This window comes from Zeus faber (genome assembly GCF_960531495.2).
Source record: "Zeus faber genome assembly, chromosome: 4".
Classification (NCBI taxonomy): Eukaryota; Metazoa; Chordata; class Actinopteri; order Zeiformes; family Zeidae; genus Zeus; species Zeus faber.
This window is the reverse complement of record NC_137191.1, coordinates 15,708,774-15,732,541: the sequence shown is the minus strand read 5'-3', so window position 1 is coordinate 15,732,541 and position 23,768 is coordinate 15,708,774. Positions and strand designations below refer to the sequence as shown.

Below are 23,768 nucleotides of genomic sequence, written 5' to 3'. Positions count from 1 at the left end.
GTCGAACCTCTTCAAGATCGTTGCGAGGAGACACGATTGAACACGTTCATCATCAGTTTATAGCAGATAAACACAATGCACCGTCAGGAGCTGAAATCCAAATGGAGCCGAAATGTCTTTTCAGTTTATTATTTGGAAATGTTTGATTATGTGTTCGGCATAAACATACACATAATGCCTATGTTTTTCTTGTGTTTTTTTTTTATGATTCGTATGATGATTTCCTGGTATATTGTTTTCAGGGGGGGATCATTGTAAAGCCCTGGCTGGATAAAATAGTAGTCTCTCTCTCTCTCTCTCTCTCTCTCTCTCTCTCTCTCTCTGGCTGGGTGGTGGGGAGGGTAGATAGATAGACAGGACAGACAGACAGAGTTGGAGGAGCTGGGGGAAGCTGAAGACTTCCTCCATCCATCCATCCACCCGCCCACCCACCCACCCGTCCATCCATCCGCCGACCCACCCGTCCACCCATTCACCCATCCATCCATCCATCCACACATCCATTGTTTCCCTCCCTCACTGACCTATTTACCATGAGCGTGTTTGTCTGACAGTGCTGTACTATAATCCTTTGTTCGGAGCTTCTATTGTCTCCGTGTAACTCCACGTGTGGAGTGGGAAAAGGGGGGAAAAGGAGGGATGAATTAAGGGAGGAATGATGAATAACTCCCACTTATGTCCATTTCACTAAAGCCTGTGAGCTGCAACCCGAGTTCCCTCCCATAGACTGGTGCTGAATGAACCAGAGACATGAATGGACTTTAATGGTAAAGATGAATGAACGCATGAGTTAAAGTTGAGGCCGCAGTGAATGGATTTGGATTTCTCTCCTCCGCAGCCACAGAGCGACACTGTTTCCAAAGTCACGAGTGGAGCGGTGAGCGATTCCTCTCTTCATTTCAGATTCGGTTCTGGGCGAGTCACTGGGTAAAAACAAACGAAAACCCCAAAAAAACAAACAAACAAACCAAAAAAAAGAGTCGTCGCGTTCTACCCGCTGGAATTCTCACAGGAATAATTTCATTTTTTTTTTTAAATTATTTTGTTAGGTGGCAGGATGAGAACTGTGGACCCCAGACAATATTTTAGTCTAACTCTCTCTCGCCACACGCATAGGCTCCACTACCTTACTGTACTGTATGTAGCATAATGTACCGCATACTGTACCGCATACTGTACCGCATACTGTACCGCATACTGTGTCACTGTTCTGGGTTGTTCAGTGATACCCTATTTCTGCGCCGTACTGTTGTATACTGTGCTGTATTATCCCAAACACTACCTCACTTTATTCACATGCCACTTTAATGCACATATCTGTATATACACCGGAGCACGGTGCCAACAGCGCCCCAGGTTTGATTCCCGCCCGGGGGCGCTGTTGGCACCGTGCTCTGGCGGGTTATCTCCCAAATAGGAGCCTTTCTGTGTGGAGTTTGCATGTTCTCCCCGTGCTCACATGGGGTTTCCTCCACCTCACGTCAGTAATGACCCCCCCCCCCCCCCCCCCCCAAAAAAAACATGCACCCATCATCGTCTGACCAGCGATGGACACTTATCACCTGGTCCCCGGGCGCGTCCACGTATGCTGCCCACTAGTAGTAGTAGTAGTAGTAGTAGTAGTAGTAGTATTTCGCATTTAGCGGGTTTTAAAAAATATGTTATGTGATATTATATGAAGTTCATTTTTTGCCCTTTACTCACTGACACTGAAGTAATGGATTTACTAACAGTGATCGAGGAAGGTATACACTTTAATATAGAAGTAATGCTCCACTCTAATTTATTAGATGTAGTCGTTCAGTAAGCCTTGATCCAGATATTGGGTTGCAGCCAAGGGCATTTTATGACATCTTTTTTAATTCATATGTATTATACTGAAGTGTTTCTTTTATTACATTTTTATTTGCATTCCTTTACTTGATGAGTGGTGTCTCCGTGGATTGCTGACACAACAGACACAGATATAAAACTGCTCCTGGCTGTGCCCCCGGAGGAAGGACAAGCCAGGATGGGTCAAAAGCAGAGGAGCCATTTCACCGGCCACCATCAAAAAGCATGTGCGTGTGTGTGTGTGTGTGCAAGCATGTGTTGTAGTGTGGTGTGTCGCGTGACGAATAAAGACCGTTTCTTCTGTTTCTTCTACATAATTAGCCTATCCCATATACATAAGTCTATCCCATATACGTAAGCCTATTCCCTTTACCCTGCATTACCTTTGACTTCTTATTTTACTTTATTTACTTTTATTCTATATATTTTATCGTATCCTATAGTATTCGGTTTACTGCATTATGTTTCAGGAATCAGTGAGTTCGTCAAGTAGAAACTCTTAGGGGGCTACTGTGTTCAGTCTCGAACGTACTGTATATGTACGTGACGAACAAACCTCCTGAATCTCTCTCTCTCTCTCTCTCTCCCCAAGGAGGTCAACTGTACAAAGGAGGAGGTCTGGGCTACAAAGGGAGTCCATATAGTGAACAGCTGTCTCAAACCTGGCCAAGGCCTCAACAGATCCCTGCCTGCCTAGTTGCCCCCGAGGAGAAATGTCTACGCCCTGCACTGACCTGCGGTTCCCCCCCCCCTGCGGTCCGTCTATATTTTTGTTGTTTTTCTTTTTGGTTCCTCTCAAAAAAAAAAACCCAAAAAACAAAACAACGTCCTTTCTGGATCCTTTTTTTTTTTTTTTTGGGGGGGGGGTTTGATAAGTTCAAGTTCAAGTTCAAGTTCAAGAGATTATTTGTCACATACATATACATACGGTCATACATATATGCCGTGAAATGTCATGACACCCGGTGATTACGCAGAATAAGCTCTATAAGCTCTAAAAATACTCAAAAATACCAAAATGTGCGTAATCGCTTTTGTTTGTTCGTTCACCCTTGAGTAGACTCCTCAGCTATTATCGCCAGTTTTGTCAAAGAGTCGCTGCCGGAGCGACTCCCGACGGCCGAGTCGTTTAAACCCCCCCCCCACCCCCCCCCCCCCCAAAAAAAAAAAAAAAAAAATCCCCCCAAAAAACCCCCAAAACGAACGGATCGTCCGCGCGTCTCGCACCGCCCTCTCGGGATCTGAAGTTGGGACCGGGGTGTCACGCGCGCGCGCCACACGGAGCGATGGGTGCACAGCGGTGGGTCCACGCGGGAGGGAGGAGAGGGAGGGGGGGAGGGAGGAGAGGGAGGAGAGGGAGGAGAGGGAGGAGAGGGAGGGAGGGAGAGGGAGAAGGACGAGGAGCTGGGGAGGGAGACGAGGGTGAAGTTGTTCACCCGCGACGAGAGAGGATGAGATCCGCGCCCCGCGCCCCGCGCCCCGCGCCCATCTCTCCGGGAGTTGGGATCTAGGGAAGCGCGCCCGTCAACCCGAAGGAGGAGAGGAGGAGGAAGGAGGAAGGAGAAGAAGGAGGAGAAGAGGAGGAAGAAGGAAGGAGGAAAGTTTCTCGAATCTGTACAATGGTTACAAATGGATCTCAGCTGAACAGCTCTGACCACCACGACCACCAGGGCCGCCACGGGCTCAACCGCCCCGCGTGGGTGACCACCACGCTGGGCTGCTTCCTGGTCTTCACCATCGTGGTGGACATCCTGGGGAACCTGCTGGTCATCTTCTCCGTCTACCGCAACAAGAAGCTCCGCAACGCAGGTGAGCTCGGGTCCCGGGCCGGAGCGTCGGGCGGACGGGAGGGAGGTCGGGGTGCGATGCCAACTCTCAACTCTGTGTTTGGCATTAAAAGTCACATCTCGTTTTTTTGTTGTTTTTTTTTGAATTCGTTTTATTTATATCTTGTTGTTTTTTTTTGTGTCCTTGCGTATGTTGAACAGCGCTTAATTCAAAGCTGTTATAACAATAATAATAGTAATAATTATAATAATAATAATGATCATAATTGTTCATTAAAATAGAACAAAATGCAATCTGCAACCCTATAAATAATGAATAATCAACAAAACAAACAAGCAGTCAGCCCCTCTGTGTACGTGTGTGTACGTCACAGTTCGTGGTGACATCCATTGAATCTGAACGTCCACCTGTCAGTCTGCGCGCTCGTCGCCCTGCGATCCAAGGCGATATTTCTGTCTGTGTAGAGTTGGTGTAGATATTGATTATTGCATGATTTCGGTGAAATTGAATTTCCTCTCAGTATTTTATTGTTTTACTGTGGAGCTGGGTCAGGTCAGCGAGGAAAGCTGTAACTGAATCGAAGAGGTCTTTAGTTATTGAAGCTGTGGTGCTTGAGTTTGGGTTTGGAGCGTTGGTCTAGTATCTAGTATGTTATTTTAAGCGACATGACTCTGTTAGAAATGTAATGGAGTAAAAAAAATACAGTCTGTAACTGAGTACTTTCCACCACTGTACAGGTCCATAACATATCATACCATACAGTACCCTATCATACAGTACTATTACATGCTTACCAGATCGCATCTCTATCGTTTAAGTTATAAAAATTGCCTGCACAATTAATATTAAAGTAATGTTTCATGTTTTTTTCCGCCTTTCATCCACACGCTCATGTATGGGAAAGTGATTATCGCCACTTCCTAGGATTTTCTCCAGTCATCGGTTTATGATAATCCCTCCATTTGATAAAACACGTGCAGCCGCCCAATGGCTGCCCTGGATTCCTCTCTTTTAATAGTCCTGCACTTCACTACACTGCACAACGCTACGCGACACGACACAACAGCTTCACTACACTACACAACACTAAACTGCACAGCACTACACTACACTGCAGGTACTCCTCACTTAACGACCTACCTGTTTAACAACCGTTCAGACTTGGGACCTGCTCTCTGACCAGTCTGTGTTGTACGCTGCTTACAATACCACAGTGTCTCAGCGTCAAGCATCTCATCGCGCGTCACTATATACACTATATACACTGTATACACTATACACTATATATGTGTATATATATATATCTCATTGTGCATCACCGTTCTCAGTCTCGGTCTCGTTATCGCAGTCTGTCAGTATTCACTACACTCGCGTTCGCAATGGCCACGTCCCCTTACCGTGAAATGACACGATTCCTCGCCAATTGGCTTAACGGCCTGGTCCTAGGAACGGAATTTGGTCGTTAAGTGAGGAGTACCTCTACACTACACTACACTACACTACACTACACTGCACTGCACTGCACTACACTGCACTGCACTAAACTACGCTACACTGCACTGCACTACATTGCACTACACTGCACAACACAACACTTGGCTACACTGCACTTCATGGTTATATCCCGGGCTGTTACATAAATAGAACACTCACACCCAGTTGTGTAGGAATGCCGACCAGATTAGATTAGATGTTGAATAAATCAAAAATTAGGGAAACACGGCCTCTGTGCAGAGGGAAAGAGGGAAAAGACGCAATTTTTTCTTTGAAGTTGTTCTATTAATTATGCCTAATTACATGTAAGGAGGTCATCACACAACGGTTCGATGGCACCATTGTAACCGTAGCATTTGTCTCACGAGTTCATTTGTCAGGAATTCAATCAGGTTTTATTATTATTATTTTCATTTCATTTAAGTATTTATATTTTTATTTTATTTTATTTGATGCAATTATTTTATTATTATATATAATACAAATATGCATACACTAGTGTACACAAAATGGTATTGTATATCAAAGTTAAAACACTTAAATATAGTAACTATTGAGTGAATCTATTTAAAAAAAAACAACCCGATCACGAAGATATCGCTCAGGATGGTGCCGCCGCCACGGCTCCTCAGCTTCACCCCTTTTAAGAACATTTTCTCTTAAAAGGGCATGTTCCTCGGGATGGTGCACGGGGCGTGAGGCAGATGAACGCACCGGCGGCCATATTGATTAAAACCTAAACATAAACATTTCTCTTGTCTCCACCATCTCAATTCAGAGTGGAAGTAGAAGGTAACCCTGCTGTTTCTGCTGCCGTCAGATTGAGGATGGATATAGAGCTTCAGTTGAGTTTGAGATAAGGCAAGATAAGATGTTGTGGTCTTCATCGTGTTCTTCATCGTGTTCTTCATCGTGTCCTTCATCATGTTCTTCAGCGTGTTCTTCGAGGGAAATTTCTTTGTCATCTCATCCAAAAATGTTCACCACTTAATTTACATTGTATATGTGTGCATGTGTGTGCAAATGAACGAAAGAATGCGTGGGTTAATGAGGGAGTGAGTGAGTGAGTGAGAGAGTAAGGGAGTGAGCTAATAGGTGATTGAGAGAGTGAGACTATGAGTGAGTGAGCATGTGGGTGAGAAAGTAAATGAGTGAGTGAACTAATGAGAGATTTAGATAGTGAGTAAGTGAGTGAGCGAGTCTTTATTTGTCACATGACTGCACTACAACACATGCATATATATACACACACACACACACACACACACACACACACACTCACACATGCTTTGGATGGTGGCCAGTGAAATGTGGCCTCTGCATTTTTCCCATCCTGGCTTGTCCTTCCTCCGGGGGGGGGGGCAGCCAGGACCAGTGGGCAGCATTTGTCGACGCGCCCGGAGACCTGGTACCAAGTGTCCATCGCTGGTCAGATGATGGTGTTGTGTGTATGTTTTTGGTGGGGATCCTTACTGATGGTAGGTGGCGGAAACCCCATGTGAGCACAGGGAGAACATGCAAACTCCACACCGAAAGGCTTCGATTTGGGAGATAACCCGCCAGAGCACGGTGCCAACAGCGCCCCAGGCGGGAATCAGACCCAGGACCTTCTTGCTGTGAGGCAGCAGTGCAATGCACTGTGCAGACACAGCAGCAAAATGAAGAAGACAATCTCATATAGCCCTTGTCGCATATCTTTATTTCAGCATAGTGTTAGTTTCCAGACATTCCAACCATGGGAGTCCAGCCGCTGCTATCGTTGTTTTCGGCCTCACCGCATTGCAGCTGCAAGAGCAGGAACAACACATCACCTTGCGCGTCACAGAGTTTACCTTATCTTGAACACATATGAATCTGACACCAAACTGACTCTATATTTTCTCCACAAAAATAAACTGTTGGACTCAGGGAGCTGCTCTTAAGCACATCTCTGATCCGACCCTTGTACAACCGGCCCTTGTACAAGATAATAAATTCACCTTGAGACCAATACATTTTTCCTCTTCGTTTTTTATTAGAAAACAGGGCATTCAGCAGAAGAATTTTTCTAAGAATGAGCTAATGAGAGGTTTAGATAGTGAGTGAGTGAGTGAGTGAGTGAGTGAGTGAGTGAGTATCTTTTACCACAACAAGATGGATGAGAGATAAAACATTGTATATATCATGGTTCTAATCAGAAACACGATCGGGGATCCAGATTCTGCTCCTCTAAATGCACAACGCAGCCTTTTTGTGCTTCTTGGCCCCATGCCAACAGTTATTTTTTGCAGTCGTTTACAATAACGACTTCTCCCATTTGAAGTCTTTAACGAACACTTAAGCACAATTTGCGCGTCTTTTAAGTCATAAAAGAAAATGAACGTGCCCCTAAATATTAATTGGCTTTTGTCGCGGAACGGGTTTTTTTTTTCATCCCGTAGCTTGGCAGGGAACTGTGAGACCCAATGAAAGGATGATGGTGGCGGGAAAAGGAAGAACACATTTCCTTTGTAGATAGCACAAGATGTTTGACTCCACCACTTCCTGTTTGACTTTCATGGCATTTCTGTGAGAACCCGTAATCCCTTCAGCCTGGCTCGCCTCCCGGTGGGACGTGTTTGCCTCGCCTATTTATGATTATTAAAATTATTATGTATCTTATAACGGGGGGGGGGAACATCTTTTGCCTGATAAACCAGTTGATTGAGCATTGATTTTACCCAGCGAGGTGTTTTGGGGGAACTGGTCCTCCACAGATTTCACAATTTTTATTGCGTCGGGATTGAGATTGAGTGGAATTCAGTGGCTGATGCCTCCGCTGACACCGCACATCTGTTGTTCCCTTCTTCTCATTAACGTCGCGGCGTATTACCGTCAGGTTGTCAATACCATGTGAAATTATTGGCGGAAGACGACGACCTTGGGAAGTGCCTGCAGACTCTGCACCCTCCTGCTCAGACTGAAACTGTCAGTCTGAGAGCATTAGAACGTTGTAGGCTTGACTAATTGATCACCTTGGCAAACACATAGTGTGAAGAAAGCCAGTTGTAAAATTAGAATCGGCATGAAAGATGCCGTAGCAGCATCAGCATCTAGGTGGGGGGGGGGGGGGGGGGGGACGAAAAAATGTAATATTACTCACATCCTTTGAGTCATAACTTTCAAATTTATCATAAATGTGTCATCAGTGTGGACTAATCTGTAAAATTGAGAAGGAAACGCCTGTCTGCCCCATCATAAAATTACTCTGTAACCGCGATGCAAGACTTTTTAAATGAGTCTGGAGTCTGGAGTAACTCCGACAGCGAGTTGAACCTTTCATTCACAAACCGAAACTAATTACTGAGGACTAAATTGAAGTCCTTGGGAAGTAGGCCAAAAGATATTCTGGGATCCCTGGTTTGCGTTCTTCCAGCTAAAAAAGTTATTGTGACAGAATTAGACGATTACGTTCGTTCAAGAATTCCATTCGTGGGTGAGAGCTGAACCCTCTCTTTTGACTTTTGATCATCGCTCAGGAAGTTCTCCCTTGCGCACCCTCCGTTTGTTTCTGTGTGACTCGTCAGGAGCCGAGTCTGTCAACCGAGTCGAACCTTTCCAACAAATCACTACTCTGTGATGGAGCATGCGTGCTTTATCTAGTTATGATATGCTAGGGCTAACTGAGTCAATAATCACCAGGCAACTTTAGTTTTTGATGAGCTGCAAAAACATCTTCAGCCGTATTTTGGTCACGTGTCCTCCTGCAGCAGCTGCTGAACTTGAAATCACCGATTTAGGGACTGAAGCGCACAATGCTTTTTGTCACAAGTTTCCCAAATTGCATTTAAGTGGCGCATTCAAAAGTCTGAATGGCGCATTATTCCCACTGTATTTCCCATCTGTCACACCGAGTTACACACAAAAAAAGGAAAAACGTCTGCATTGAAAGAATAATAGTTTGGAGATAGAGATTTGTCTGTTGTCATAGTGACAGCAGGAAATAGACAGGAATTCGGACAGCTGGAAGTGATGGGAACATATGGCTGTCAGGTTGGTATAGGAAGACAAAAAAGTAAATGGTCTTTGAAAGTTCGGGCTGCGTGTTTCACCTTCGTCCGCCAGAGATGACAAAGACGTTAGGGTGGTGTTTGCTGCCAGATGATTATGACCACACTGGACTCCCGGCGCGCCCAGTCTTATCCCAGTTTAGTGTCCCATCCCACTGGACCGTTTCTCCGAGAGGGACGTGCAAAGGCAGAGTGGAGCACGTTTTTTTGTTTTTTTGTTTTTTTTTTCAAAATATGAATAGCAATTGTCAACTTTGGGTAAAATAGAATAATATAATCCCAAATAATATTTAAGCGGACGCCACTGTGTGGTTTCAGTGGGAGAAAAGAAGACAATAACTCCTTTCCTGGCATTATTTTTTATCATCATTTTAATGAGTCGCATATTCCGGAATGATTGACTTTATTTAGCCGGTAGGAAAAAGGAGATGAGGAAGTCCAGACGATGAGCAGGTAGAGAAGCTCACGTCACGACTGTAGTGCCGAAGAAACTGATGGACAGAATAGATACTGTATATGAGTTGCTAAAATTGCTAAACAGGTTTTGCTGGAAATGGCATTTTAAAATCTTGTCCCTGTACCCTTTTTTTTTTACTTTGAGCACCTGCCCCTCTTAAGGTCTCTGCACACGCCTGCTCCTCGAGTTCCCTTTCCTTCCCATTTGAATCTGCCTCAGCACAGTGAATCTAGCGCCTGCAGCCTTCTGAGTTTTCCTTACGGCCGATCAGGCGATCTGCAGATTCAGCCAAAATATAGATATATATGTGATGTTTTTCTGCTGTGTTTCAGCATCTGACAAGAAAAAGCCCAGACAAATAAAAATGGCTTGTGTGAATTTACCCCCCGATGGCTTCCAGCAGATTAATAGCAGTTTACTGGCTGTTAAGGGCACAGCGGCAAGGTTCCCGTTTCCATGTAAGGTATCGATGTGGTTAGGGTGGCAGGCTTTTTTTGATCATGGAAACTTGAAATAAGTATAAATATCACCCTTTCTCTTTACAGCATGAGCAGGCCCTAATATTGCGTTCTCTTATTACCTCAAATCGCTTGGTAATACATTTTCTTTACTACTCTGTCGCTCGCCCCTTTCCCCCCCTTAGGTGTTCCATGTATTCTTCTGCTCCCATTTTTTTTTTTTTTTTTTGTGCTAATATTTGAACTCGGAGGCTTCATATGTCATGGCAGCCTGTCTGTTTGAATCAGCGTGATCCAACACCCTCATCGTTCACCACAGTCAGAATGTCGTCCGACCGCATACTGTACCTGTAGTGGAATTCTGCCACAAACATTTAGCATCAAAAAAATGAGCCGACAAAATAACATCATCACTGCGTCAACATAGACATAACGATAGACATCTGACAGATATGGTTGTGGTTATCTAAGACAGTTTATCACAAACCAATAGAACTCTGCTTATTATTATTATTATTATTATTATTATTATTATTATTAATATTATTATTATAATCATCATAAGTGGTCCAGCCCGTAGGGGTATTGTCCCGGGAAAATTCTCAGAATTTTGAAATCAAAAACAATTTGAAACAGAAGAACGGCAGAAGCTACGAACGCGGTTGTCTTGTTTGAACCCGTACGTCACAAACACCACTGGTTGAAGTTTCATCCAGGTTGATCCACATTACGGAGCAGAAATTTATGAAAAATCGACCAAATTTGATCGACATCACAGACGCGGTCCAATGCATTTCACGCCAATAATATGTCCAAACCCAGCTTAAAGAATCTGGAACACAACAATGACATCATCCACAAACACTCGATACACATATGAAGCAGATATTAGGGAAAAACCGCACAACTTTGACCCAAAGTATTCAGCTGGTGGGGGTTGACTGACATCACTATTCCTAAACAAAATGAACGAGATGATATTTAGAGTAACATGCTTTATGATGTAATCATACTATTTACTATAAATGTGCAGGTTCTGATTCAGAATGTTCATTGCACCGCCTCCAGCGTGCGGTGTAGAATCCGTAGTGGTTAGAGATTACAAATTATACGTTTGTGTGTGCATTTATGTGCTTCCTTACCTGGTAGATGTCTGTAGATCTGTTTGATTGATAGTTTATCTCTTTGGTCCCCATTACTTTGCCGCATTCATAAAAAATATGCAAAAAAGTAAGTCACAAAACCTTGTGACCACATCGAGCCGAATCCACTGAAAGGTGTGACTGAAGAAAGAAGAAGAAAGAAGAAACAGTCTTTATTCATCACACAACACACCACCCTATAACACATGCTTGCACACACACACACATGCACATGCTTTTTTGATGGTGGCCGGTGAAATGGATCCTCTGCTTTTGACCCATCCTGGCTTGTCCTTCCTCCGGGGGCACAGCCAGGAGCAGTGGGCAGCATACGTGGACGTGCCCGGGGACCCAGTGATCAATGTCCATCGCTGGTCAGACAATGACGTGTGATGCGTTCAAGATCCAGCGATCCTGCGAGCAATTACTCACCAAAATAGCACAACGTTTTTTGTATTTCGTGGAAACCTAACATATTGAAAATGTAATCAAAGGAAAAAAGTCACCACTAAAATGATGTCAATTCGACCACTATCGTAAACCTCCTTAAATAAGGGAAACCTGCGTAAATACATCATAATTGACGCAAACGACACCCAACATCACCTACCGTCACTGAGACTGCACCTGTACTTGCACACAACAAGGTAAGTTACAACAATGACATGGTTTGGATTAAAGTAACACATAAACATTTTTTTTTAGAAACGTCATGTATAAACAACAACAATGTATAAACAAAAAACAGAAAGTGTTAAGTATTGACAAGTTCTTTCATAATAATTCTAATGACAAATGAATGTTCAAAAAAAGCTTCATGAATGGTGAATTTTCTAATTGTACATTATTTACAGAATTAAGATAAAAAAAATGAAAATACAATAAAGTAGTCATAACAACTAACATGAATTTGTTCTATTTATGAAATAAAATGTATTTATTATTATTGTTATCAAAAGTAAATACAAAGTTTGTTTTTGTCATTGTTCCACATGCCGAAAAATAGCCTGAAATCTAAGACCATAAAGAAGCCATTGTCCAAAAATCCAGTACTCAAGGTCAGTCACAATATTCAAAGAAAAAAGTGGAACTATGGACCTAACGTAGGTCCACAGGTCCATGACGTAACTCCATGACTCCACTGAAGTTTAGTAAATTGTGACGCATTTCACAGAAACCAAACAACAGCAACATTTACCTTAAACCAATAAATTGGACCCTGTGTATTGCTGCCTGCACCTATATTTGTTATTATTATTATTATTATTAGGGTTAGGGTTTGTTCGTAGTGAACAAATCGTTTTTATGACTCAGAAGTCTGGAGACATTCCGGCAAAAGGGTGAATGTTCAACTCACAAAGTGAAAATAATTACTGAGGACTAAATTAAAGTCCAATGCGAATAAAGGATGCGCCGTTTAGCTTTATTTATATTGGCATGTGACTGATTTACACGGTCACATTTTTCAAAAATTAATCATTTTGACAGAATGAAAAGATTTTTTGGGAGAATTCCATTCACTTTTCAGAACCCAAATGACTCTTCTGACTCTCGCTCATCGCTCACAGGAATTCCTTCCTTGCTCACCATGAATTACGCCAACTCAATTAGATGAGCCAAGAGTTGGAATATTGAACAAATCGTAATTTTGTTGGCGGGCAGCTTTTTTAATGTTTTGTAGAGAACAGTGGAGAGAGACAGGAAATGTGGGGTAGAGGGATGACCACAGGCTGGTTTCGATCCCGGGTTGCTGCAGATGTTTTGCCTATATGGTATGCGTGCTGATGCGGTTGAGCCACCAGGATGCCCCCATAAGCAAATCTCTTTACCGAGTGAGTCGTCCAGAACCCGCTTTCAAAAAAGAATCCAACCTGACCTGCTCTCTTTCAGAGTGAAACTTGAATCGTTCTGATCAGCACAGAGCTCCTGTCCTGGCTGGAAACTGAAGATTCTTGCCATTTTGATCTTGCAACACAAGAGCTACTCTCCATTTTTGATGTATCTTTAGTGGAGTTGGAAACATTTCCAGGTCAGCACGGTGGTTGAAAAACACTGCTCTAAGACCCCACCCCCTACACTTCACCTAACTCCTCCCCCTGCCCACTCGTCACCCATCCTCCTCGTGCTATTTTTAATCGCGTCCAATATTCCTACAGTGCAAAACTCCTGCTTCTTCTGCTTGGTCAGAGCGGAGGAATGACGCACATGGACGAGCTCGGGGCAGTGAGATCAAATGAAAGCCTAATGCTCGTCCGATGGAAAGTATGCATAAATCATGTGTAATGTAGGAGTGGAATAGGGATGGAGGGATGAATGGGTTTGGGTTTTTTTTGGACGCTGTACTGTACATTTCCTACACACAGCAGCATGCAGGGGTGCGGAAGTTGTGACCCGACGTTCTCCTGGAGCGGGAATCTCCTTCAGCGTCAGCAAACTGCTGTGGGGTGGAGTTAGTCTTCCAAGGCCAATTGGAGGAGAAAGAAAGACCATTTTATGTCATGTTTTTCGGCATTAACAACGCACACGCACCCATGTTGAGACTCCTTTGTCTTTCTAAAGTTTTTATGACAAACATTTTTTGGGGGAGTTTTCATTTATCGGAGAAATGAACAAGCAATAAATACAAAAAAAACTTTGTAAATGTAATATAATATATAATAACAATGAAATCTAAATAAATATACATTTAATGTATAATAAAAATACATAAGATAAAATATAAATAAACGATAAATTAAAAACAATGTAAATAAATAAATAAGGGGAGGGGGTGAGTAAAGCTGAGGCCACATATCCACACCTCTCTTTCCACTAACAGGATCATTCGGGGTGATTGTGTGCCGTGGCCATGGAGACCGTTCAGTTATGTCCAGTCGTTATTCAGAGGAGTGTGTGCCCTGTATTCATACTTTCCAAAGTAGTAAGATAATTAAGCGAGAGAGCCCCTGGAGAGAAGAAGATGGAGATAATAAACAACCCTGCGATGTGTTTGGGTCGGAGCAACTGTGGACATTTAAACCACAGATTGATGTGCCGGGTCATATGGGAAGAGGGGAAATGACAGAGATATTCCCAACGCTTCGGTGATCGTCCTTAATTTCCACTCAGCCGCCGTACCACCGGCTGTGATTTCCACTTTCATCCAAACTTCACTTCAGGAGGATCTATCACACGCTGAGAGAAGTTTGGATTAATATTTAGTGGTAAGTTAAACAGTACTTAGTAAAAAGGTAAAGTTGACCAGAAAACTGCAATTTTCAAAGATACACATCATCGTGTTTTTCAAATTTCTCAAATATTGAAATCCCTGAATGGATATGAACATTCAAGCCAAGTCAGTGTTTGCCCTTTATGCGCTCAACTGTGGGCGGGCAGCCTCCTAATTCCCTGAATTTGTGAAATACACTTCAAATTCCTGTAGTGTGGAATTACAGGGTTCTCAAGAGAATAATCTGCAGCTTCCCTGAACGTCTATTACTTGTGAACCAAACGCAGCCTGGGTTCCTAATGCGTCCCCATCAGGAGGGTTACAGTGGTGTTTTGGTATTTTCACTGGACAGCATATTACATATGATATTACATATATAATATCACATTTTATTTATATTATATTGCCACAGGATTGCCTTACATTCCATGCAGTTGACAGCTCCAACAAGTTAGAAGGTGACTCGGTCCAGAGAACAAGGCTTCTTGATGTTTTCATCGATTTTAAACAACACTCAGCACAGACAGGGTTTACTGCTCGCAAGCTGTGGAAGGTTTAACAGCAGCTCATGTCGTTGGTGTGTTGAAAAAAATGGAGCTTCTCCACCTCCCGCCCAACTGACGACATTCCTAAAATCCTCACCAATTATTCAGTATAGCTAATTAAGCAGAAGACTAAAAGACGGACGCGCTGTGTAAGTCCTCCCCAGGATTTCGAGACTCGCTTTTGCGAATTGACACGACCCAGAGGGAACTAATAAAACATGGCAGGACGTTCACCTTCTGGACCTGGGTTCGTTCGCTTGGAGCCACAGAGGAAATCAGCCTCTGAGTCATCTCCTGTGAAAAGCCGGGGTTCCCTACCTTTTTTTCTCAGAGACCACTTGAATCAAACCGATTCAATCTGAAACCCTTGTTTTCATGGATTTATTTTTGTCTGAATTTGTTCTGGTTTCATGTTAGAGAGAGCAAGGTTTTTTGGGCATGAGATACATCAATACATATTGTCACGGTTATTTTTTTAACTCATGTACTCGTGGACCCCCTGTGGTCTCTGGCGACCCCCTCGTCCGTATGGAATCACTAGTTTAAAGAATGGTTTAATTGCCAACGCTAATTTCTAATGAGAGTGAATGGGAATGGAGAGAACATGTACCAAAAAGCGCATTTCTTGTCTCCGCAGGGGGTGGGAAAATATCCAGAGATCCCAAATTAAATTTAGCTCCGGAATCGAGTCATATTTACGCTTTTTAACACTGTCGTTTGTCACACTTTCTAATGTTTGCTACCAGGAAAGAGACGCAGACTTCTAAGTAAGACCCATGTCACAACCCTTTCACCGCATATTTTGTCAATATTAAGAATTGATTAAAATACTCAAATGCCGGGATGAAGCTGCCACAGCTAGCACTGACAACCCTCTTCAAAGTCCCTGATCTTTGGTTCAGCCATCAATGATCAAACAGCCTGGACTCAACTGTAGTACATATTTATACATACTAATGTACTTGTATTTTTATAGTTATTACCAAATATGGAATATATTCTTCCAAAGACATGCCCTTATTTTGTCAGTGACACAACTTTGGTGTAGTGGTGAAAGGTGTGGCTCTTTTTTTGAGACTGTTCTTGGCAAGTGACTCGGTAAAACATTTGTTCGATTTTTTAAACTCATCGTCAATTTGATACAGTCGCTGTAAGACTCCTGAGTAATTCAAAAGATTTCTGTTCGCTCTGAACAAATCATTTGCGATTCTCGCGTCGTTACTTTGTGAATTAAATTGACAAAATGAAGATAGTTGCGTGGAGCAGTGTCAATTGTTTGACTCACTTTGTAGGTGACCATCGCAGCTTACACAGCTCATATGTAAACCCAGAAATCACAATGGAAATATTATCAGTTTGGGCTTGTGCCATGACTCATATTCTGCAAACACAAAACTGTTTGCAGAATATGAGTCATATAGTCAACTATTCAACTAAAATAATACATACAGTAATTATACAGCAGTGTATCGTCGCAATGTTACAAATTTTGAAGGGAAAACACTGACGATATAAAGTCTTATATTCCATGTTCTCTAGAGTGGTATCTCCTCACCACAGCAACATCAAAGGTCAATATTAATTAGAGATTTGAGCAATGGCATTTATGGAACATATTCATATTCAAGCTAGAAACAAAAAAGATATTGCCTTGCAGTTCATCATAATACAATTAAAAAGTGCCTAAAGCCTTTATATCATATTTATAATAGGTACACTGTTAAAATGAAAAAGAGGGAAGAAATTCATAATTTCTCTCATTGTATTCATTGGAATGCACACGGACCAATCATCGCGGGCCAGCACCATTTGTAAATTTAGATGAAGTCAGATTAGACTGAGTAGTGGCATGTGCTATCCACTATTTTCAATACAGATAGGTGTAGAGCGGAAGACACCAGACCAAACTTCTGCCTGGTGCTTTGTATCAGCATCATAGAAGCTCTCTTAAAAAAATAGGGGCCGACATAAAATCTTTTTTCAAAAGCAACCACTCAGTCCAGTCAAAGAAAACCTGTTATGTTGATACCGAATTGTTCATCAGTGTCTGAATCAGAAAAGTCTGATCATCATTTGATGGTCAGACTTTTACCAATCATCAAACTAATCAAAACGAATCAGCCAATCCAAGAGTCTGAGAGCTGACACACCACCCCCGTCACCAAAAGAATATATAAAGAGGCTCAGGTTGAAGTTCTTTTCCATTGATGAAGAATATCATTTGGGGTGAGAGAAAAGAAAGCCGAAAAATGAAATCCACATCAACAAATCCCATTGCGTGTGTGTGTGTGTGTGTGTGTGTGTGTGTGTGTGTGTGTGTGTGTGTGTGTGTGTGTGTGTGTGTGTGTGTGAGCCACTGTAGTGGCATTTCAAATAATTGTGCTTTTAAGCGTTTAATTGCTTAAAAAAAAAGTCCCGAAAAAAAATTGCCCAGGGCCTCCAGCGGTGTTGAACCATCTTTGCTTAATGTTTTTATTATTTTTTTTTTCATTCTGATATCAACGGCTGAAAAAGCTTAAATTAGCATCAAACGGACAGGCCTGATCACATGCAGAGTCAATGGCATGTTTAATCCGCTCATGGATTAAAGTTCTATTTTAAGAGAGCCATTTTGTTAATGCAACTGATATTGGGCATTGTTTCAAAAAGGGTTTTTGATGATCTCCCTTTGTGGAAAAGAAGTGAAAATGCATTGACATTTTGCTTCACTTTTTAATTTTACTTAAAAAAAAAAAAAAAAAAAAAACAGACTTCTCCATGAGCTCTGAAAAATTAAAATTGCTTTAAATGTCAGCGTGTGATGTGTCTATGTCCAACTTATGCCCCTAAAAAAAAAAAAATGTTCCCAGCCATTATTGTCGAAATTAATTAATTTGTTTCTCATTTTCAGACACATTAGCACATTTCTTGGCCCTGAACCAGCATTCCCTGGGTGTCATCCAAAAGCAATAGGGGGATTATTGAGCAGCAAGAGAAAAACTGAGATGTAACTCCATGAAAATAATCGAATCTAATCATGTGTCAGTTAATCATGTGAGATGGTTTTATATTTGTAACATAGATAAGATAGGTTAAGCCAGATCTACCTATCATCGTAGAATAGAGCAGATGATGGAAAAAATGATGCATAACTTGCAGAGCTAATTCTGTCAGACAACTTGACGGCGCCACAAGCTTCCACACCCATAGGCGAGCCGGCCTATGTAAACAGCCAATCCCTCCTGCTGCTTTGTTTGGCTCTACTCTTCTATCCAATGGGGGAATTTGAGTTAATTGCTCCTATACTTTTGTTCAAGTTCAAGAGATCATTTGTCACATACATATACATATTTCTTTCTCCCTAAGTATGCCGATGTAAGCTGAGCGATGAGCAGTAGAGCCAAACTCATACCATGCAAAGTAAATAAAGATCACTTTAAAGTAAATCGAAGAGTTGTCTGTCAGAACTCTCTTCATGGCTGTGGTTATCGTTCATTTTTACTCGGTTTGAAACGTGAAGTAATGTGTTTTTTATTCATGTGGCATCACCGGCCATTAAGTCGTAATTTTAAACACACGGCAGATGAAGTAAAAGCAAAATGAAAAGGAAATGGGGCTCGAAATAGCCAGGCTTCCCGTTTACCAACAATGGAGGCTTGGCACAGAGCTAACGGACAGAAAACACATCTGCTCCATCTGGACGCTGCAGGGCTGTTCGCACCGCTGTGAGACGCTGCAACATGCCGGGAAAACACAGACATCACTTTTTATTGTGGTTGTAAATGTTGTATGGCAAATCAATCTAATTACTCCAGCCCTCCAATACATGATTTTTTATAATATGAAATAGAAAGTTTAGATGATTTCCACCCATCACCAGCTTCCACCTGCACAACAGCGCCGTATTATGAAAAAATTGGTGCCGTTTAACGTGTCCTGGGAGATTTCAAATTCCCGGACAAATGGGAGAGATTCCGGTCAAATATTGTCTGGGTTTTTTTGAGCTTAAAACAATTGTTAAGCAGGCTATATAGAGAATGACATCATAAAGGCATGCAGATGTATAATATTTTTTATTGAATATTCAAAATAAATAAAATAAGTCCCGTCAATAAATAAATAAATAAATATTGTGAATGTTACTTGAAATCAAATTATTTCTGTTCTCGAACAATAAGTACAAATCCAGCCGCTTTAATTAACATTTCAACATTTTGATAAAATCAAAAACAAAATAAATATGACAAGAAGGTCTAAATAGATAATAAAAGTTGTGGTGGTTTCGTGGTGGTTTGTGGTCACCCGTGGACATGTTTCATATAATGAATATTAACCGTCTGCTTTGGGTCAGAACTTATATATCCCAAAAAACGCCAAACTATGGATGTATGTGTCCCAACGACACATCATCTTACTGCTTCTCCCCAGAGTTCTGGACTCTGTCTCCGTTCCGTGTCTACTGTGTTTACAAGCGCAACCTGTCCACGAGGGAGGGAGCGGGGTTTCTTTCTATGTCGTGTGTGCGTCAGAGGTGAACGGTCAGCTTAAGATCGTCCAAACTGATTGTCTTCCCATTGCAACTTATTTTTACTGGACATTATGACCGGAGGGATTTAAATATGTCGGACTTCAACAGATTTTCGTATATAGACTGGCAATTGTCGGATTATGGAAATGCTGAAGTGAGATCCGGAGTAGTTTCTCAACAGTGCCGAGCGGAGAGTGCGAGAGCCTCCGCCCCCTCTCCACCTCTCTCCACTCCAGTTTCAGAACACGGTAAACTGCACTTACACCGTTTCAATGCTCTGATTTTTCCTGGCGAATAAAAATTAAGTAAAAAAATTGTCTGTCATCAACGTCAATCATGATCGATGGAGTAGATCGCTGATAGACAACTTAATCGTGAATCTACCCAAGCCTACGCAGCAGCTATGCTCTGTGCACGAAGATCAGCGCAAAGGTAAATAACTGGCCCATGATGGAGACGTCATCAACACGCGACACACCCACATGCTCGCTGTGAATGATCCGGACAATCACCTGCTCCGTTCACACATACTGCTCAATCGGACATTACGTGGACGTTGTACTTGGGTGCTGGCTGGTTAAAGTCTGGGTTACGTCCGGGTCAAATGATTCGGACATTTGCTTTCACACATACAGCTCATCCGGGAAATGTCTGGATAATTTCAGGTTTACAGTGCATGTGTGAAAGCAGTTACAGTGTTAGTGGCTAGTGGCCAAAATTGTCGTTGTGCAATGGGGCAACTGTGACAACTTTCTTCGGCAATTGCCAGTTTGTGGCAGGATCAAGGATCACTGGATCAATTTAAAATATTCTAAAGCCCCTGATCATTCGGGTGTGACTCCCAATGATAATTAAAAAAATAATAAGGCTGAGGTTTTAACTTTGGTGTCGAATACCACAGAATGTTTGGGTTGTTGATGCTATAAAGCAATTTGGTCAATACAATGAACTACTCTGCCTAAATTGTGATTGACGCCCTTTCATTTCATTAACTCGTCCTAGCAATATGGAAGAATTCAATTTTGTGTTATTTTTATTTTGCTTTCCATTGACCTCCACTTACTTAAGCAAACTTTAGAGTCTCAAAACCAGAATTTTGACTTGAATATGAAGAGGATTGATGTGGTATGGTATCCAGATATGTTGACGTATACAGTGAAATATTAAACTCCTGCTAAAGAAGCAAAATGGTATCGAACAACGCAATGATTTGTTCCATTTCTCTATAATCCTAATGAGATTTAATTTTATGAAAATACATTTTAACTAATGAAAACAAAATACTGTGTGTGTGAGAGAGTTAATATGATCGATGGGTGGATGTTTGATGTCTTTTTGATTTTACTTTGTATATATGGTTGGATGGCTGTTTTTGCATCTGTACACATACATTTTAAACTTATCTGAGACCTATAGAGCTTGTCCAGTTATTTATATTTATAGTTATAGTTGTGAAAACACTGGCTTCAGGAAGGTGGAATGTGAGGCTGACAGAGGGCCAAATGAGCATCTACACCCTCTGTTGTGGGAAATTGGGAGTCATTTTAATGATGCATGAAAGATAGTGGGTTTTTAATATAGGGATTAGTGAAATGCCACATTCTGGCTGCTATTGGCATGACTTTGATGGGGCTGTTACGTAAGTAGGAACCCAGAGACTTGGGCCGAGGCTTATGGCTACAAAGATACTCATCAAAAAAATATATAAAAAGAAATAAAAAAGTGGCTTAAGCTGTTTGATAATTCACATTCATGTGACCGCAATAAAATATAGTTCGTTATTTTTCAAGGTAATTTAGGCCATTTGCTTATTTCAATGAGTCTTAAAAGGACACACAAAGGATGCCATTACACAAATATGTGGGGGAAAAAATATGAGATTGATTGTCATGCTAATCCCAATCACTGTATAAGAAGCTTAAATTGAGCTCTTGAAGGTCAATAGGGGTCGGATAGGCCGATCAAAACAACAAATTCCATGAAAAACTCATGGGAAATATGTGTAACATTTTGCATGTGTGCGTATGCGTGTGTGTGTGTATGTATGTGTGTGTGTATGTATATATTTATATATATATATATTTATATTTACTGTATATGGAGTTTCTTATCTATATAGGGAGTTCCCTATATATAATATATCGAGTTCTGCATATAAATATATGAAGGTCCTTATCTATATATGGAGTTCCTTATGATAGCCCATGTAATGTGTGATCATGTGCAGGTGGAGTGTGAGTCAGGGCTCTAGATGTTTGTACAGTGTTCCTACTTATCTGTACTTTTACGGATGGCTGGGCTAAACACATTAGCCCCAGCTAATATGGTTTGACTGCTAATCAATAGGTTATAGAAGAGCAGAGGTGCCAGGGGATACAGCAGCAGTCTTCAGGCAGCCCAGAGCCTCTCGGAGAGGAGCACAGTCAGATGCTCGACACCCTCCATGTGACCACCATGCAGATGTATTGGATCTGCTGCAGAGGACAATGTGCCTCTATCCAAGAGATATCAACTGGACGACCCATAAAAGTTTTAACTGTACATGTGGATCATATGAGAAAGACTGCATTGTAGGTGCCCATTTTGAATTACTTGGACACACACACGCACACAAACAACTTGTGTCATAACCGTACAATATATTGAAATAACACTATTATAACATTGTAGACACATAGTAATAAGTTATAACCTATATACCTATACTCATGACTTATCCCGTGCATTGAATAGCACAATGTTTATTCTATATATTATAAATATCTATAGCTATTTCCATTTGGTATACAGTGGTACCTCGACTTACGACTGTAATTCGTTCTATTAGAACGGTCGTATGTCGCTATTAGAATGGTCGTATGTCGTATGTCGAAGCAATTTTTCCCATATAAATTATGAAATCATGAAGGGTGAAAATAAACAAAATACACAGCACAAACACAGTAAATATGAAAACGTAGTTCGTCGATAAGCCACGAACTACGTAACACACACGATGTACGTCCACCGCCGACTGACTGCTGACTGACTGCTGACTGGCCGCCGACGCGCCAACTGCAGATTTCCAAGGTCGCATCTTGGAGCGGTCGGTCGCAAGTCAATACTAATTTTCGCGACTATCACTCCTCGTATCTTGGATTAGACGTACGTAGATGCAGTCGTAAGTCGAGGTACCACTGTATTTGTTTTTCAGACGAGTAGCAAAATATTTGCAACTAGACACATTCTGATTTTGATTCTGGTTATATTAACTACAGATTGAATCGTGACCGAGCAACTGTGTGTGTGTCTGTGTGTCTGTGTGTCTGTGTGTGTGTGCGTGTGTGTGTGTGTGTGTGTGTGTGTGTGTGTGTGTGTGTGTGTGTGTGTGTGTTTGTGTGTGTGTGTGTGTGTGTGTTTTGGCGCTGTGGCTGAACCTCCAGCCCGTCGCTCCTTATCTGTGTCAGTGTGGAGTCCCCCCGCCAGGCCTGGGGTCGCTCTGAGCGCCAACACCTCGAGCAGATGCATCCTGGGAAATACTAGCGTGAGGGGGGGGGCAACCTCTGCCTGGTAGAGGATAAGAACTTCACATCTGTGTTTTCTTTTACCATTCACTTCCACTTAAAATATAGAAATGATGGAAACAAGCTTGTGTTGCAAGATCAAAATTGCAAGGCTGCACTCATTTATGTCATTCGCCAGCTCAGTGTTGATCAGAACAAGCTCGAGTTTCAAGGGAGAACCATTCGAAGTGGTGAAAGGTCCGACTCTTTTTTTGAGATTCGGTTCTTGACGAGTTTGATTTTCGGGTTCTTGCTTGGTTCAGTTGATGTAACGCAGGGTGAACGAGGGAGGACATCGAGTCAGAAGAGTTGGTTTGGCTCTTGAGTTGCGGATGGAATTCTCACCCGCCAAATGCCGAGGCCTTTTTTGCCTTGGACTCTTTTCACTTTGTGAGTCTGAGATTTATCCACTCTTTTGACGTGTCCAGTGTCTAAAATGACTTGTTTGTATAGCTCCTTCAACTGATTTATGTTAATCGTTTTCTTTGACTTTCACATCTAAACTATTCCAGTTTCACTCGGGCTGCTGGTTTAACTTTCCATCAACTTTACCTCCTCTCGTTATCTCAGCACCAGTGACAAAAACACAACCCATACACTTTGGCGGCGCGTTCCACTTTAATTCGCCACAGTGCGTCACATGGGTGAGGGTTTTACACAGAAATATGGAGCTTTACTCAGATTGCAGCCATTACATAAATGTCACAGAGGAGGGCGGAGGCTTCTGAGGCTTCAGTGACGCAGAGTTTATACAAAGACAGATTAA

At 42.0% G+C, this 23,768-nt stretch overlaps 1 protein-coding gene across 1 annotated transcript in view; it reads left to right on the top strand.

The window, feature by feature from the left end:
- Positions 1-3,285: 3,285 nt before the first annotated feature.
- The window catches only part of mtnr1aa (melatonin receptor 1A a), a 33,629-nt gene continuing 13,146 nt past the window's right edge, over positions 3,286-23,768 (top strand). Inside the window, exon 1 of the mRNA XM_079999807.1 lies at positions 3,286-3,642. Coding sequence (XP_079855933.1) covers positions 3,453-3,642 — 190 coding nt within the window. The 5' untranslated portion in view covers positions 3,286-3,452. The remainder of the gene's footprint in view (positions 3,643-23,768) is intronic.